The sequence below is a fragment of the Bidens hawaiensis genome, unplaced genomic scaffold (genome assembly GCF_021521415.1).
Source record: "Bidens hawaiensis isolate Kalapana, Puna unplaced genomic scaffold, B.hawaiensis_p1.1 tig00000237_1, whole genome shotgun sequence".
Classification (NCBI taxonomy): domain Eukaryota; kingdom Viridiplantae; phylum Streptophyta; class Magnoliopsida; order Asterales; family Asteraceae; genus Bidens; species Bidens hawaiensis.
The window spans coordinates 6,589,252-6,605,873 of NW_027491021.1; the positions used below are offsets into that span (position 1 = coordinate 6,589,252).

The 16,622-nt window shown below is 36.5% G+C and overlaps 1 protein-coding gene across 1 annotated transcript; it reads right to left on the bottom strand.

Annotated features, from left to right (window-relative positions):
• Nucleotides 1-13,682: 13,682 nt before the first annotated feature.
• LOC143616111 (cyclase-like protein 2) lies at nucleotides 13,683-15,444 on the bottom strand. Its single transcript, XM_077089062.1, has 6 exons — nucleotides 14,966-15,444; nucleotides 14,760-14,804; nucleotides 14,448-14,520; nucleotides 14,269-14,366; nucleotides 14,064-14,134; nucleotides 13,683-13,989 (listed from the first exon to the last, which is right to left on the bottom strand). The coding sequence occupies exons 1-6, from the start codon at nucleotides 15,372-15,374 to the stop codon at nucleotides 13,864-13,866; spliced, it is 822 nt and encodes a 273-aa protein (XP_076945177.1). The 5' UTR covers nucleotides 15,375-15,444; the 3' UTR covers nucleotides 13,683-13,863.
• Between the last annotated feature and the right edge of the window lie 1,178 nt (nucleotides 15,445-16,622).

Sequence of the window (16,622 nt, forward strand, 5' to 3'; positions counted from 1 at the left end):
AAAGATGGAATAAGGGATGGTAATGGGCCATTGGTCCATGGGTTTAAGGGTATATAAACCCCTTAAACCTCCCTAAAACCCTAAACTCACATTCTTATCTCTTACCCTCCATACATTCTCAAAAACACACACAAACACCTTCCTTTATCTCAGACCAAGATCCGGCGGAAAAGACCCGAGATTGTGGGTGTTAGAGCGTCGTGACGAGAAATACATACACCAAGCTTAGATCATGTTTGTAAACCGATTCGTTTAAGGTACGTCATATAAAGAAAACTTGTTCGGCTCGTTTAGTATTCATAGATCTATTTATAAATGGTAAAAACGAATCAAATGCAATGATTCCCATTGAAATTCGTTAACATCTGTGGGTTAATTAATCAAATGTTAAGTCGTCTGTATATATCGATCAAACGCACCATTTAAACACGATGTTTGGATGATTAGGGTTTGTAGGCGCTGTGAATACGAGTCCAATTAATACCAAACTTTTGTTGTTTCATCGTGATTTGACGTTTAAGTTAAACGGTTTAACTGTAAATCCGATATCTGTTGACTGTTTGGTGTTCTTGACGATTTTGACCTTGACATTTTGGGTCAAAGATGGGATAGTTACTGTTGTTCATTCGTTATGTTGAGCGAATCGCAGGTCATTCGTTGAACTGTCATAACGAATAAACCACCTTAGTATACTCTTGTAACGAATGAGCCTCCCATTCGTCCAAAGAAGTCACAAATGACCTTATTCATTCGTAATCCATTCGTTCGCCTTGAGGAAACAGCGGATCAAACCCATTCGTTATAAATACATTCGTGTGCTCCGGTAACGAATGAGCCTTTCATTCGTACAAAAAAATTACGAATGGCCTAATTCATTCGTCTCAGATCAAACCATTTGTTATAACGAATGGAATCATTCCTCATAACAAATGGGATAGCGAATGGTGCTTACCCAGAATAAATTATAGCTTAAGTATATTATGAAAATTGGGTTTATGATGAAATTTCAGTAAAGGACCGTTGATGGAAATAAAATTTTTCCAAGCTGACATGGTAGCTCGACCCCAGCTAGGGGCTCTGCCCCTTGGACCCTTCTAGGGCTACCGCCTCTAGACCCCGCTGCCAGGGACACTGCCCCCGGACCCCGTTTGTTGAGGGTTATATTAAACTAGAAATATGATATGGTTAGGGATAATTAATTGATACGTGTAATTGTTATATAGTTAGTTGTGCTCAGTTAAGGAAATGAGTTACCATTAACTCCGAAAGGAACCGTGCTCAGGTGAGTTTCTAGCCTCATTTCCTTGCTATGTTAGGGGTTGTGTGCATACTTTATGTGATTAGTTAATACACTTACCTTAAGTGGTAAGTGTATGATATGTGATTGTTTTATGAATGATGTATGTACGATGTATGAAAGTTATAGAAAAGATTAAGTGTATGTGTGAAAGTACATAAATATAAATATAAATATAAAGAAGATAATGTATGGTTGTATGGTTGTATGGTGGTATGCCTAAAGAGTTGCAGACCCTAATAATATCTACGAAGGTTAAAGGGTTGCAGACTCTCATACCATAATAATATCTACGAAGGTTAAAGGGTTGCAGACCCTGATAATATATGTGAAGGTTACATGGTTGTAGACCCTAATGATATCAGCGTAGGTTATAGGGCGAAATGTTCTTACAAGCGAATAGATAATTATGTATTGAATGTACAGGCTAAAATAATGAAAGTATGAAAGAAAAAAAGAAAGAAAGTATGTATGCATGTATGAAACAAAGGTAGATAGGTTCAGTATGTAATTTGTATCTTCGGATACGTATATATTTGGGTACGTGAATGTATTGTATGTTGGCGTAGCTGACTTTTAGTATGCACGTAGGTGAATAGGCTAAGTCAACTCACTTAAATGAAGATACATGGCATTGGACTGAAGATACTGTCATATTAAGAAGAATGTTGTGATGTGTTGAAATGACTTTTTAAATTATGTTTAAAACAAATGTTTAATTGTTAAGGATATTTGAAGGATTTTGTAATATATGTTTGAAGTTTCATATTCCGCAAAAAGTTTTAATTAACTCTAATATTAAGAATGTGTTTATGAGTAAATTCAATACCAAAGTAGGGCACGGTGTAAGGCCCCGAACCCGATAGCCCTACTTTAACGTTGGATTTACTCATAAACACAGTTCTTACAAATCATAGTTAATTAAAACTTTTGCGGAATATAAAACTTCGATCATTCTTTAGAAAGCATCACAAACTTGTCTTTAAATCATAACATAAAACATCATTTTTAAAACATCATTTCTTCCATCTTCAGATGTCAGTCGTTCAATCCATGCCATGTGCCCACCTCATGCTAGCTCATTAAACATATTTACTTGCGTGCATACTAACAGTCAGCTACGCTGAGTGAGTTCTAGTTAATCATACATCATGCAATACGTACACGCATCGTACATACAACATGTCTTAGCATTGTATAAATATCCATAAGACGAACGTCACATACTATCTATTAAAGAACTATTACTATTACCCCTACTATATATATTCACCATAGAAGGACACTATTTATATATATATTCTCCATAGAAGGACACTGTATATACTTCCATGGAAGGAACATCCTATATATTTCCATAGAAGGAACACTATGCTTTCCATTAAAGGAACACTATGCTCTCTATTAGCTTTCAATTAAAGGAACACTCTATATATTATCCATAGATGGAACTTTATACATAATTTATTATTTAATATCCATATAAGGAGACAATCTCTATTCTTGGCAATACATGCAATATCCGAAGATAGTTCACGTATCGACAAGCAATCACCCTTACATTACATACAATATTCATATCTTTATTTATAATTTGACAGTACGTGCAATATCCAAAGATCGTTCACGTATCGACAAGCAATTATTTGTATCTATCACATATATCATACATGGCATACACTTATCATCTAAGATAAGTGTATTAACTATCACATCAGGTATGCACACAGCCCCAAAAACATAACAAGGAATGGGGCTAGAAACTCACCTGAACTAGGTTACGTTCACCGTTGATGGTTACTCCTTCCGTGAGATGTGTACGTCTAACTGTATAACAATTACACGTAACGATTAACTATCACTACCCATATCATATTTCTAGTCTAATTATAACCCACAACGAACGAGGTTCCGGAGGCAATGCCCCTGGCAGCGGGGTTCTAGGGGTGACAGCCCCTAGAGGGTTCAAGGGCAGAGCCCCTGGCTGGGGTCGAGCTGCCAGGTCAGCTTGGAAAAAATTTATTTCTATTAACTGTCTTATCACATTTTCCATTGGGATTTTAAATTATTTTCTAATTCGTTAACTCCTTCCTTATAACGAATTAAGCCTGATTCGCTATCCGATTCGTTGTCTGAGCATAGGCTAATTCGTTATCTTATCATCATCTGATTCGTCATTCCAATCCGTTATCTGAACATGCCCTGATTCGTTACCTTATTCGTAATGAATTGACGAGTAACGAATCACCTGATTCGTTATCTGGTTTCCTAGATGATTCGTGATTCTGGTTCGTTGTCTAGTTCGTTATCTTAGTATAACGAATGGATAGATTCGTTATCCATTTACAAAAATGAGTCCCATTCGTTATGTACGCGTAATGAATTGATCATCCATAACGAACTACCAACAGTTCTTATCCAGATCGTTGACTATAGGGTCAAAGTCAAAATCATCAAGAACATACGCAGTCAACCTTCATCGAATCTGCAATTAAACCCTCATTTCGCGATGAAATAACACGATTTAGGTATCAATGGATTCGTCTACCCAGCGCCTACAAACCCTAACCATTTAATCGTTCAAACAGTCGTGTTTATAGGGTGCGATTTAAACATATATATACGGGTTCTTTAGGCTAGAAATTAACCTATCAATAGTAATGGTTTTCAGCAAGAATCATCACGTTTGGTTCGTTTTTATCATAAGTATATAGATCTAAGATGGTCTAAATGAATCCGAACCTAAATGAACGATTCCTAATTATATACGCACCTTAAACGAGTCAAACTACGAACACGGTTAAGCCTTGATGTTGTTTTGGTTCTTCACGACGATCTAGCACCAACGGGTTCGGGTTTCCACCTTCGAATCTTAGCTCGGGGTATAGGATGGTGTTTGTGTGTGTTTTTCAAGGTGTAGGCTATGGTGTAGATCTTGGATAAAATTGGAAATGATTAGGGTTTAAGGGGTATTTATACTCCCTCAAGCCCATAGACCTAAGGCCCATCTTTCCCTTTTAGTCCATAATTAATTTCATCTAAAAGCCTACTTATCCAATCATATTTTATTATTATTATTATTATTATTATTATTATTATTATTATCATCATAATGGTATTTCCCTTACATATATTATTATTATTATTATAATTATTATTAGCTTTTATATAGCTGTTAAACTGTGATCTTATTATTAATATTATTATAATTAGCAGTAGTTTTTATATAGCTGTTAAACTTTGATTTCCTTTATTTTGCTTCATACACATGTACTTAGAGCCGAGGGTCTCTCTGGAAGCCACCTCTTTATTCATTTGGATAAAGGTACGGTGTGCCTACATCCCACCCTTCCCAGACCCTACTTATAGCTTTGCTGTCGGTGGGATTTTACTGGGTATGATTGATTGATTGATTGATTATTATTATTATTATTAACCGAACGGAAAATTGGGATGGTACACACGGGGACCGGGGCCTTACATAATCAATAATAAAACATATAAAATATTCAAGCAAAATTTCAAATAATCAAATATATTTTATAAACGAATAAACCTAATCAAATAATTTCACTGCTCTAACTTGTAATTAAAATTTGCTTCAATTTTAAAAGATTATAACTCAGTATGATAAAAAAAAACAGTTTCAATATCAAATAAAACATATTTACTTTAAACTAAACCTGTTTTATTTTTTTTTTGACTATTCACAAACAATTACAAACTTAATAATTAAACAAAGAGCATAAATGTAAATAGAAAAAACATGCTTCTTCAAATAGTTAAACAAGATGCAAAAATGTCCAGATTTCAATGCGAAAGACAAATACCTTCATAAACGATAACTTAATGTTAGTTTATGAAAATAAAATAGAAAGGATAAACAAACCAGTGATGCATTTCATCGAACACTTCATGGATATGTCAAAATAGGGATGAGCTTTTTTTCCCGAATACCGAAACCTTACCGCTACCATACCGGTACCGTACCAATACCTACCGACCGATCGTAAACGGTACCGGTATCGCATTCCTTTTTCTTAGATTCGGTAAAAAAAGGTATAGGTACCGGTACTTTGTGGTAAAAATCGGTATTGGTACCGGAATTATATAAGATAAATCTAGATATTTTTTAAGAGATTCTTTTTCAACTTTTGAAAATATCACTAACTATGCTTACCTATTTTATACGAATTTTAAGCAATCTATATTTCATCCATCAAAAAACAATCTGAAGTTAGTGGTATGAAACTATGAATTACTTAAAACCATTATTTACTTATGAGTCGTAATTTTTTAATGATAATCAATGATATATAATAATTTGATGTTATTTCTAACATAGAATCAACTAAAAACAGGTTTAAAAAGTTGAGTGTATTAATGATAATCAATGATATATAATAATTTGAAGTTATTTCTAACATAGAATCAACTAAAAACCTTTTTTTTTGTGTAGGTAAAAAAAAATAAAAACATACTTTGGACTAGTTAAATGCTAAAAAAAATTACAAAAATGCTAAATCGGTATCTAAGCGGTAAATTACCGAAATACCGAAATACCAGTATCAATACCGATAGCATGTCGGTACAGAACCGATGTATGAGATACGGTATTCGGTTCCTATTCTTCTTCAAATGCGGTATCGACATAATACCGATCTCATCCCTATGTCAAAACCTTAAAAAAAGGTTGATAAAATGTCCATTTAATGTCTTAAACTCTTATTTGTTTTAATTTGTTTGGGCCTGAGATTTTATATTTGGGCCAGGCAATGTTGGTTAAATGCTAGACTGCTGGACCCGATGCTATGGCTAGAGGTGAAAAAAAAACCAACCCAAACCCGGACCTGGAAAAAAAGGAATCGGTTTTTTTATACCCAGGGATTTAATACTCGAATCCGTACCCGACCCTTACCCATAGGGTACGGATAGAGTATGCATTTCACCAAACATCGTACCCGAACCGGACCCGATTGCACCCGGTAATACCCGAAAACCGAAACCGGTTCCATACCCAGAACTGCGTTTTTCTAATACCCGAAACCGGTTTTTTCAAATACCCGATCTATACCCGAAAAATACCCCTAAAAGTGCAAACCCTTAAAAAATCCAATCTATACCTGAAAAATAATTGGAAAAAAAACCTAAAAAACCAAAATTAGGGTTTTTTCAATACTCGGAAATACGGTATCCAAATACGCGGTTTTAGAATACCCGGTTCTATACCCGACCCGAACTCGGTACATATGGTATGGTTTTTAGAGGCAATACACGTGCCCGAACCCAATCAGGATATTGCCAATATCCGATTTTCTAATATCCGGTCATGCCCGAATCCAACTCATACCGAGAACTGGGTATTTGAAAATCCTGATTTATTCATCTCTACTAGTGGCTACTGGTTAAAATTAATATGGACCCCTTTCAGTTTTGGGCCATGTGCGGCTGCACAGCCTACACATGCCCAAAACCGGCATGAGTAAAAGTAGTTTATTACTTTGTTCTCTTTCTTTGATTTCAACTTCTCTTTCTTAATTAAAAAAAACTCACAAACATATAGACAAAACACTATTAATTCCGTATTATGCATGTTTAAAGCAATTAGCCTTTTTGTTTTTTCCTATGTCTTTCAAGAATATTTATCATTTTTTTCCCTTGCTCTTTCAACAAAACAAAAAATATAAGGAAGGAGTTCGTGAATGAGTGATTGGGTGAGGTGCTAATCTAGTGACAGACGTTAGGCAATGTTGAGCATTATGTCCACCATCAGCTCACTACTCAGATTCATGCCTTATTATTATTATTATTATTATTATTATTATTATTATTATTATTATTATTATTATTATTATTATTATTATTTTTTAATCCGGATCTGATGGGATTAGAAATGGGGTGGGTTTTTTAATGGCTAAAGAATTACACTCTAATGTGATAGAGGTGATAAGGCATGCCAATAGGATTACGGTGCTTAGGTTAGTGCTAGGTGAAGAAGTAATTGTTGTGGTTTGCGCTTACGCACCACATATAGGACTAGAGGATCAGGAAAAGAGAGAGTTTTGGGATTGTCTAGACGCAGTTGTGAGGGGCATATCCTAGGAACGAGACATCTGTATAGGAGGCGATTTTAAGGGACAAATTGGGTGGGAGAGTGATGTCTTTTACGCCGTACATAGGGATTTTGGCTTTGGTGCTAGAAATGAGACCAACAAAGACCTCTTAGACTTTGCGGTTGCTCACGATTTGGGTATCTTAAGCTCTTTCTTTAAGAAGAGGGAATCACATTTGATTACTTTCAGTAGCGGGAAACAACGAGATTGACGTCGTTGGAAGGACTATGAGGCTCAACCAGGGGAGACAATAGGGACACAACATCGATTGTTAATGGTAGATATAGAGATGAGAAACAAGCTGACCGGAAGGGAGAGGAAAAATGACCGAGGATTTGTTGGGGAAATTTTTAGGATGACAAACTACCAATTTTTAGGGTTAAAGTGATCCTCCCTACCATAGTTGGATTATATGGGGATTCGAATAGGATGTGGGAAGCTATGGCGACAAAGATTACATAAGCAGCGAAGGAGACTCTTGGGGGCACAACAAGAAAGATAAATTGACATATGGAGTCCTGATGGTGGAATAAGGTTGTGCAAGACAAGATAAGGGATAAAAATAGAAAGTTTTAGAAAGCTTATGAGGTGCACAGACGATGTAGCTCAATTGAGTTTGAGGGAGAATTATCAGAACACAAAGAGAGAGGCAAAAAAGGTAGTGTCAGAAGCAAAGAACATAGCTTATAAAAGGATGTATGAGCGACTAGAAACAAAGGAGGGGAACATCATATGTTCAAAATTGCTAAATTTAGGGAGCGTAAGAAGCAGGATCTAGAGGTCGTGAAGTTCATTAAAAGGGAGGATGGGCGAGTATTAGTCAAGGAGCAGGACATCAAGTTAAGATGGAAAACCTACTTCCATGGCCTTTTCAACAACGGGAGGGCCTACCAAGACAATAACGAAAACATGACTATGCCAAGGCAACAAAGGAATAATTGTTACTGTAGACGTATCACACAGGAAGAGGTGAGATGTGCAATAAGGAAGATGGAAAGGGCAAAGGCGGTTGGCCCAGATAACATACCGATAGATTTGTGGAGGTGTCTGGTAGAGGAAGGAGTCTTGTGGTTAACTAATTTTTTCAATACCATCTTCAAAACCAGTAAGATGCCTGATGAGTGGAGGAGTAGTGTAATAGTCCCGTCTATAAAAACAAAGGAGATGCCCAATGCTGTGGGAACTACAGAGGAATTACGTTTCTAAGTCATACTATGAAACTCGGGGAAAGGGTTATTGAGGCTAGAATTAGACGGGAAACTCAGGTCACGGTGAACTAGTTTGAATTCATGTCGGGCGGTCTACTACATAGGCAATCCATTTACTAAGGAAACTGATAGAAAAATATAGGGATAAAATGAGAGATCTGCATATGGTGTTCATTGACCCGGAGAAAGCATACGATACTGTGCCACGTAGACTGATTTAGGATAGCTTTGAGAGTAGAGGCATACCAGGGAAATATGTGGACATAGTTCGTGATATGTATGCTAGGACTAAAACAAGCATGCATGCGCCTATGGGTGATACCGCCTCATTCCCCATGGAGATAGGTCTCCATCAGGGTTCGCCACTGAACCCATTTCTTTTCGTAGTAGTTCTAGATGAATTGTCAAAGTCAATCCAAGGGACAATCCCGTGGTGCATGATTTTTGCAGACGACATTGTGCTAGTTGCTGTGAGTAAACATGATCTGAACATGAGGCTAGAGGAGTGACGAGCAGCCTTAGAGACGAAGGGTTTAAAAATTAGTCGCTCAAAAGCTGAGTATCTTCACTGTCTCTTTAGTGGGACAAATGATGAGGAGGATGTCCACGGGAAGATGGAGAGCAGCTACAAGAGTTTTATGCGACAGGAGGTTCCAACTAAATTAAAGGGGAAACTTTATAGGGTTGCCATTAGATCGGCGATGTTGTATGGAACAAATTGTTGGCCATCAAGACGGCACACTCACGTAAAATGGAGATAGGGAGATGAGAATGCTGAGGTGGATGTGTGGGAATACACGGTCTGACCGAATAAAAAATGACGTTTTCCGAGAAAGATTAGGGGTAACTAGTATAGCATATAAGTTAAGGGAAGGAAGATTAAGATGGTTTGGGCACGTAAAGAGAAGACAAGCGATCAATCCTATTAGATCACTAGAAAGCGTTACTATAGAGGGGAGGTGGAGTAGAGGTAGACCCAGATTAAATTGACTTGGGAAGAGACTATTAGGCATGATTTGATAACCTACACCTCTTCGAGGATATGGTTGATGATAGAACTTTTTGGAGACACTAAATTAAGGGTAAAGACTTTTAGGAGTTCGATATAGTTTTTTTTTGTTAGAATTATGTCCTATGGTTGTAACTTAACGTACTTAGTTCATTATTATTATTATTATTATTATTATTATCTATTTTTATTTATTTATGTTTTATTTATTTATTTTTATTTTTATTCTTATGAATCTTTTATTTATTTGTTTGTTTGTTTTTATTTTTTTTACTTATATATTTCTTATTATTTTTTTTGCAATAACTATTACACATTCTTAAAATCCTACTTTGTAGTCTACTTGTTTTACTGTTATGTTGTTTGCTTTGGAGCCGAGGGTCTCGCTGAAAGCAGTCTCTCTATCCCTAAGGATAGAGTAAATGTTTGTCTAGATCTCACCCTCCCTAGTACCCTATTGATAGCTTTAACTATTTGTGGGATTTACTAAGTATGGTTGTTGCTGTATTGGTAAAACCGTTACGCATAATTTATGATTCAGTTAGTGTCTCTCGAAGTGACATGACGATATCTTTCATTAACAAACTCGCTCCACTAAACTTGGTTTAAACGTTGGTAGGCTGAATTTGGGAAAACCAAAGAGGCTTAATAATCATAACATTTTTTTATAGTGCCGGCATCGTATTGTCGTGGTTCTAAATTTTAATATTATAATTATATATAACACTAATTTCTTGTCTTAACTAATCCTGTTAAAGGGCGTTGTTTTCACACCCAATTAACCTGTGTATACTTTATTCTTAACCATCTCCAGTCAAGTTGTGCACACGCAATTGCTTGGAACCACAAATATGGATGCGTACTTGCACAAGTTTCAACATCTTAAGATCCAACTGGAAATTATAACATCAGCCACCAACAACTTTGATGATGAGAAGAACCTTATTGGATATGGTGGTTTTGGGAGAGTTTTATAAAGGAGAAGTGTCTCATTCCGAGAGGCGAAGCATGGTCGCTATTAAGCGTCTAGATGGTAAGCATGGACAAGGAGAAGCTGAGTTTTTGAAAGAGATTGATACGCTTTCCCGTTACAAGCATGAAAATCTTATCTCTCTTCTGGGATTATGTTATGAAGGGAGTGAGATGCTCCTTGTGTACGAGCTTGCATCTCATGGAAGCCTTGACACACATTTAGATTCCCGTGATCTGACATGGTCACAACGTCTTAATATATGCCTTGGTGCCGCAAAGGGACTAAGACACCTTCATGATCCAAGGGGGACACACCAGAGACTCATCCACTGTGATGTAAAAGGTGGCAACATCCTACTTGATGACCGGTGGTACGCTAAAATTGCTGACTTCGGGTTCTCAATAATGGGCCCTGCTAATGAGCAGAAATCGACTGTTATCACCTCAGTAGCAGGCACCCATGGGTACATTGATCAGTATATCATATGACAAACACTCTAACGAAAGAGTCAGATGTATACTCTTTTGGTGTGGTCTTGTTTGAAGTTTTATGTGGGAGATTGTGCTGTGCATATAGCGATGGTCGTCTTCAGAGTTTAGTGCCCACGTGGATTAAAAGCTATGAAGAGAAGAAGTTAAATGATATCATTTTTAAATATCGAACCATTCAACCATTGGAGCCGAGTGCTTTAGCGATATTTTCAGATATTGCGTATCGATGTTTAAACGAATCTCGTGAACACAGGCCAGAGATGGCTGAGGTTGTGGAAGAACTTGAGAGTGCACTTGAAAGTCAAGAATTACTGGAAAATCATGAATTTAAAGGTGAATGGAGCAAACAACGTTCTTACTACAAAAAGATATTAAAGAGTGCAGAACCTCCTGTGAACTACAGATCCGAAATTGAATTGATGAAGCTTCTATCCAAAGGGGTCCTCCTTAATGGGGGCAACACGGTAAATAGCTACTGTGTGTATATTACAGAATATGTACACCTGAGTTCTTGAACTTGTATATGTTCAAATAAGTAAAGCGTATTAGTAATTTGATCAACGCAAGATTGATTAAAAAGAAATGTTATAATTATAACACACATGAACTAACTTAAAGTTGTTTTACGGGCGTATAGTGGTTCTCTATAAACAAGAAGGGAGAACACTGTGAGATGATGTCTATTGTAGAATGTTTAAGTTTAGAATTGAAGAGGAGATCCTTGACTGAAGAAAAGTCAAGGTGAGTTCTCCTGTTTGTAGCTAGCTTTTGAGAATATTTGGTATGTATAAAGTATAACATTCTTTCAGATTTCCTAAAGGCACCTTCAATATATGGGATGAGACATTCAAAACACGTGTAAAAGCTCAGTTCTTGTCACGTGGAATTACATACATGGTGAACCTTGTGTTTAGATTTGGAGACTCAAGCTACACTGAGGTGAGAAATTGTCAACTTTTGCCCCTCAAATACAAATTACATGGAGAGACAGATTTTTCAGTTTCACACCTTGCATATGAACGAGAAGACGGATGGTGGATGTGTGAATTGTATCAGTTTACTAGTGACAACCGAATCGTTGATCTTCAAATTCTGTTTGAGAACTTCGATTTTGAAACTTTCATTGAAGTAGAAGGCATCGAATTTCGGCCCTTGGAAAAGGTAAGATTACAAATAAAAGTTTATTAACGTACATGTACATCATTAGTTAATTAATATCCTTTTAATTTTCTTAAAAAATAGGTGATCAGCTACAATAACATTTAACAAAACCCAAACCGTATTAACGTAAATCTAAGTGGTAATTAATATGGTTATGCTCATTGCTCTTCTACAGGTGGATGAGAAGCAACCTGTATCAGATTCAGTTTCGGATGCAAATTGGGAAGAAAAATTGCCAACTGATTATGAAGACATAATGAAATGGTCAACAGATAACTTGCAAAGGACAACCAAGGTGGAAGCGTACTCAATTATGAGCAATGGGTTCATAATAAATGATGACAAGAAAAGAAGCATTGTAAGTCCTTTATGCTTTCTCATATGTAGTAGTTGTGGAGCCTATGAAAATGTTCAAAAGCAGGGAGGCTTTAGTAAACAAGTACTAACTACATGTTTATATTAATGTTTGATAGTGGTTTTATCTTGACAAATATGGAAGGAAATGTCATATGTCATCAGCAACAGCAGCTGGCATATGGGCAGGAGACAATACGAAGTGTTATCCTGAATCAAGGTTCTTTTATCTATTCCCGCCAATTTTCTTGTAGAAATAACCATCTTTCCTATATATGTCCACCATATGAAAATCATTACATGTAAGATGTTTTTTTTTATGATTTTCCAGATTTGGAAGAGCCCTACATTGTGACTGCTGGTGTATTAAGATTGTCAACGACATCCAGTCTGAACTGGTATCATCTAAAACAACATATGCAAGTTACCTTGTCTACAAATTACCAAAAGACCAATCGGGATTTAATGCTCCTATGAAAGTGAAGGACAAAACATATCGGGGTTTAGGACATAATAGTTATTTGTATATCTATTTAGTAAGTCCTCAAACCCCTGTTATTAGGTCAAAGGCTGATCAAAACACTCACAACCCGCTCAATAGGACGAAGATAAAAGGCATTCCACAACTAAGAAATGATGGTTGGATGGAAGTACAAATTTGGGAGTTTCAAACTGCTACTGCCACGGAAAAAAATTTGTATGAATCTTCATTTGACCAGTTGTGGTACCACCACCAAAAAGATTAGCCGGCTTACTATTGACGGTATTGAGTTTAGACCCATATAGTCTCTTTCTTTCTCTTATAACGGATACAAATTAATTGTCTGCACATAATTTGTTTTCTTTTATCTAATTGAGAGGAGGTATCTTTTGAATCTTATTTCCTTGAAACAAGTCTTTCTCTGCACTCTCATTTTGCTTTATGTGATCACTAAAAAAAAACTATAATAGCAATGCAACTTTATTGTACGTGTGATGTGATTCTGTTCTATGCTTGCTGCTTCCCCTGTTTATTTATTGAGAAGCTTCAAAATTGAACTAAATCTCCTTATGTAATATGTACACATTTAGACATCCACTATCAGTAATGCGACTTTCTGTGATTAGCATAAGTTTCCCGGAACTGCTCTTACCATCAGACCGTTATATCCATTTAGTATGTTTGCAAAACAACAGTTAATTTACAAACTAACGAGGCATAACAACACAGTTCAGAAAACGATAAGCTTATTTATGAACTGCAAGCTCCAACTAATATTACTTGATAAGGATGCATCTTATGGGAGATCCCTCTGCACCTAATAACCTTAACGGTAAGCAATGCACATTATATATCCCTGCTTCAATATCTTCAAGTTTCAGACCTTCCACAAGAATGATCTCCTGAGACCACTCATATTTAATATCCGTGTTAACTACTTCACACAAATTAAGTATGTTAAGATTATACGTCTTACCCTGTTTTCTAGTAAGACGAGATGAGAAGGAATAAGATCATCATATGCAGCAACTGACAAGTAATCAATTCCTACAAAACGAGACCAAATGACTCGTTATGTATTTATGTTACGAATAACCAAATTAAGGGTATATTAGAAATTTCAGAAAAAAAAAAACAAATGTTCTCTGGTAACATTTTATGGTTTTGAAAGTGAGTCTTACCAACAAGTTGGATGTCAGTGTTGTCCTTCAGCCACTGGGCTCCATCTTTCATAAATCCCACATAGCTAGTGTCGAATGCCTTTTTCCACATCAGCCGTCTGCAAGTAATGACTCGAAAAACGAAACGTAAATATTTTTTTAAATTAATAGCAGCCCAAAAAAGTTATGACGTTGGTTACCTATCAGTGTTTAATGTTCTGAAAAGAACACGCTTTACTCCCTTGGGAATATTCAAGGACTTCATAACTTCAGCTGAAATAATTTATTAAGCAACCAAGATTAACTCACTGAAGCTAGAAAACACACATCATGTGAACATAACTCAAACATGCAAGCAGTAAACAGCCATTTATTCCGAATTTAAAGGATTATAAGATATGTGTTCTTTGATTATATTGTCCAGCTACCACATAAGCAGTTCATAGGTAACAGAAGTACACAGAAGCAGTTCATATGTAACAACAGTGCACATAAGCAGTTAATGACAGTACCTGTTATGTTCTTGTCTCTTGGAACATCAACTAATAATGCTGGGCCTGCAGTAAGAAACGACACTATTTATAGCAAAAGTTTATATAAGTTAGCGAATCTCTAAATCTTGTTAATTAGTTAGTCACACAACTCTTATACAAGAATTTCAAACCCATGTTGTGATCAAGCATATAACCTTCAAACATAACAAATAATAATCTAATACCATTAAGTACTTCTAAATCAAGACTATCAATATCTAAGCCCGCTTCATAGTAGTTTTGGTACATATGTCCAGGTGCATCAACATGCGTGCCCGCATGAGCCGCTAACTTTATAAACGAGAAGTTATAATCCGACCCGTTTTTCATGCTTTCAAGGAGTTGAAGGTACTCGTCCCCAACCCCATCATCAGAAACCCCTGAAGGTGTTCCCGGAGTGATCCTATGCGTAATATCAAAAATTTTCCCATTTCCATAAACTTCCCTCCTTGGAGGAATCAACTCGCTGTTTCCACAAGAACTCTGATCATATAGAGACGGGTATGCGCCATTATGTGATGAAACAATCATAAAAGATAGAAAAAGGAAAAGATATATAAACTGAGAACTCATCTTTCTTGAAAACATCTTCATTAAGCTAAATAGTTTGCTAATAGTATTTTAGAAGCATAAATAAGTTAGAGTTCAGCTGTGGTTAGAAAACACTCATATTTCACTATCCTGCTTGCATTATCTCTTTAACACATTAATTTTCAAACAACCCCCCTCCCTATAAGTCAAATGACACGTTGCCATCCTTATTCCACCTAGCACACATGGCATACTTGTCAAGTGATGTTATCTTTAGCTTGACACAAGGACAAAACACACTAGAAACAGAATAAGTGAAGAAAATGTTAAAAAGATATGAACTTTTTAGGTCCAAAAGAAGTTTATCTTGATCTGGAATTCTACCAAATAAGTTACTCCATAATTATTACATCTTTTTATTGTAAAATCTTGCTAAAAAGATATTTGGCACTCAGAGCTATTTTAAGCTACAAACTAACAAAAGATCAGAACTTTCATTCAGGCATATAATCTAACAGGTTACACGCTAACACTCATTAACCATTACTCTTTTTGACTATAAATTCCAAACAGATTTTGCTTTGTATGTAGTAAAAGTTAGCATTACCAAAAAGATATTTGGTACTTGGGGTGTTAATCGGGTCAACCCAAACAGGTTTTGGGTTAATCGAGTCAGCTTAATATTCTTTTCTTGTTTTTTACCCGATTAACCCAATTAACACTTTTTAACCCGGACCTAATTAGCTTATTCAGATTGAGGTTGGGTTTAATCGCATTTGGGGTTAAGGCATTTTGTTCACGGCTACTTGGAAGTAATTTCAAGTTAAATAATCAACCAACAACAGATTAATCTTCCACTGAGGCATTACATCAAACAGGTAATACGCACCATTAAGCACATGAAGATCAAGCGTGTCAACATCAAACCCGGCATCAAAGTAATGATCAAAGACATGGCCAGGAGCATCCACGTGGGTCCCAGTATGCGTGGGCATCTTCATCTCGGAATTATTAGCCAGTGACCCGTTCTTCATGCTGCCCGGAAGCGAAAGAAACTGCCCGAGCCCGTCTTCCGATCCCCACGACGGCATGTCAGGATGATACCGGTGACTTATGTCGAATATATGACCATCGTCATACACCTCTTTGCGAGTTGGAGTTGGGGAGAGAGTACCGGTTCCCTGGGGTAAGTCGCAGGGTGTTACGGTGGGTATAAATGGAGATGATGGGTATGCTTCATTGGCGATAGAAGTGGCGGCGGGAATGGAGTATGTGATGACAAGTGTTGTAACAAGTACGGCGGCTGCCGGC

Excerpts from the sequence above, each read along its gene's own strand:
- LOC143616111 (XM_077089062.1), bottom strand. The coding sequence starts at position 15,374 with ATGAAGATGTTTTCAAGAAAGATGAGTTCTCAGTTTATATATCTTTTC. Across the intron at positions 14,805-14,965 it reads TGATTTAGAAGTACTTAATG|GCCCAGCATTATTAGTTGAT; the intron begins GTATTAGATTAT and ends TTCTTACTGCAG. Across the intron at positions 13,990-14,063 it reads TCGTCTTACTAGAAAACAGG|GAGATCATTCTTGTGGAAGG; the intron begins GTAAGACGTATA and ends GAGTGGTCTCAG.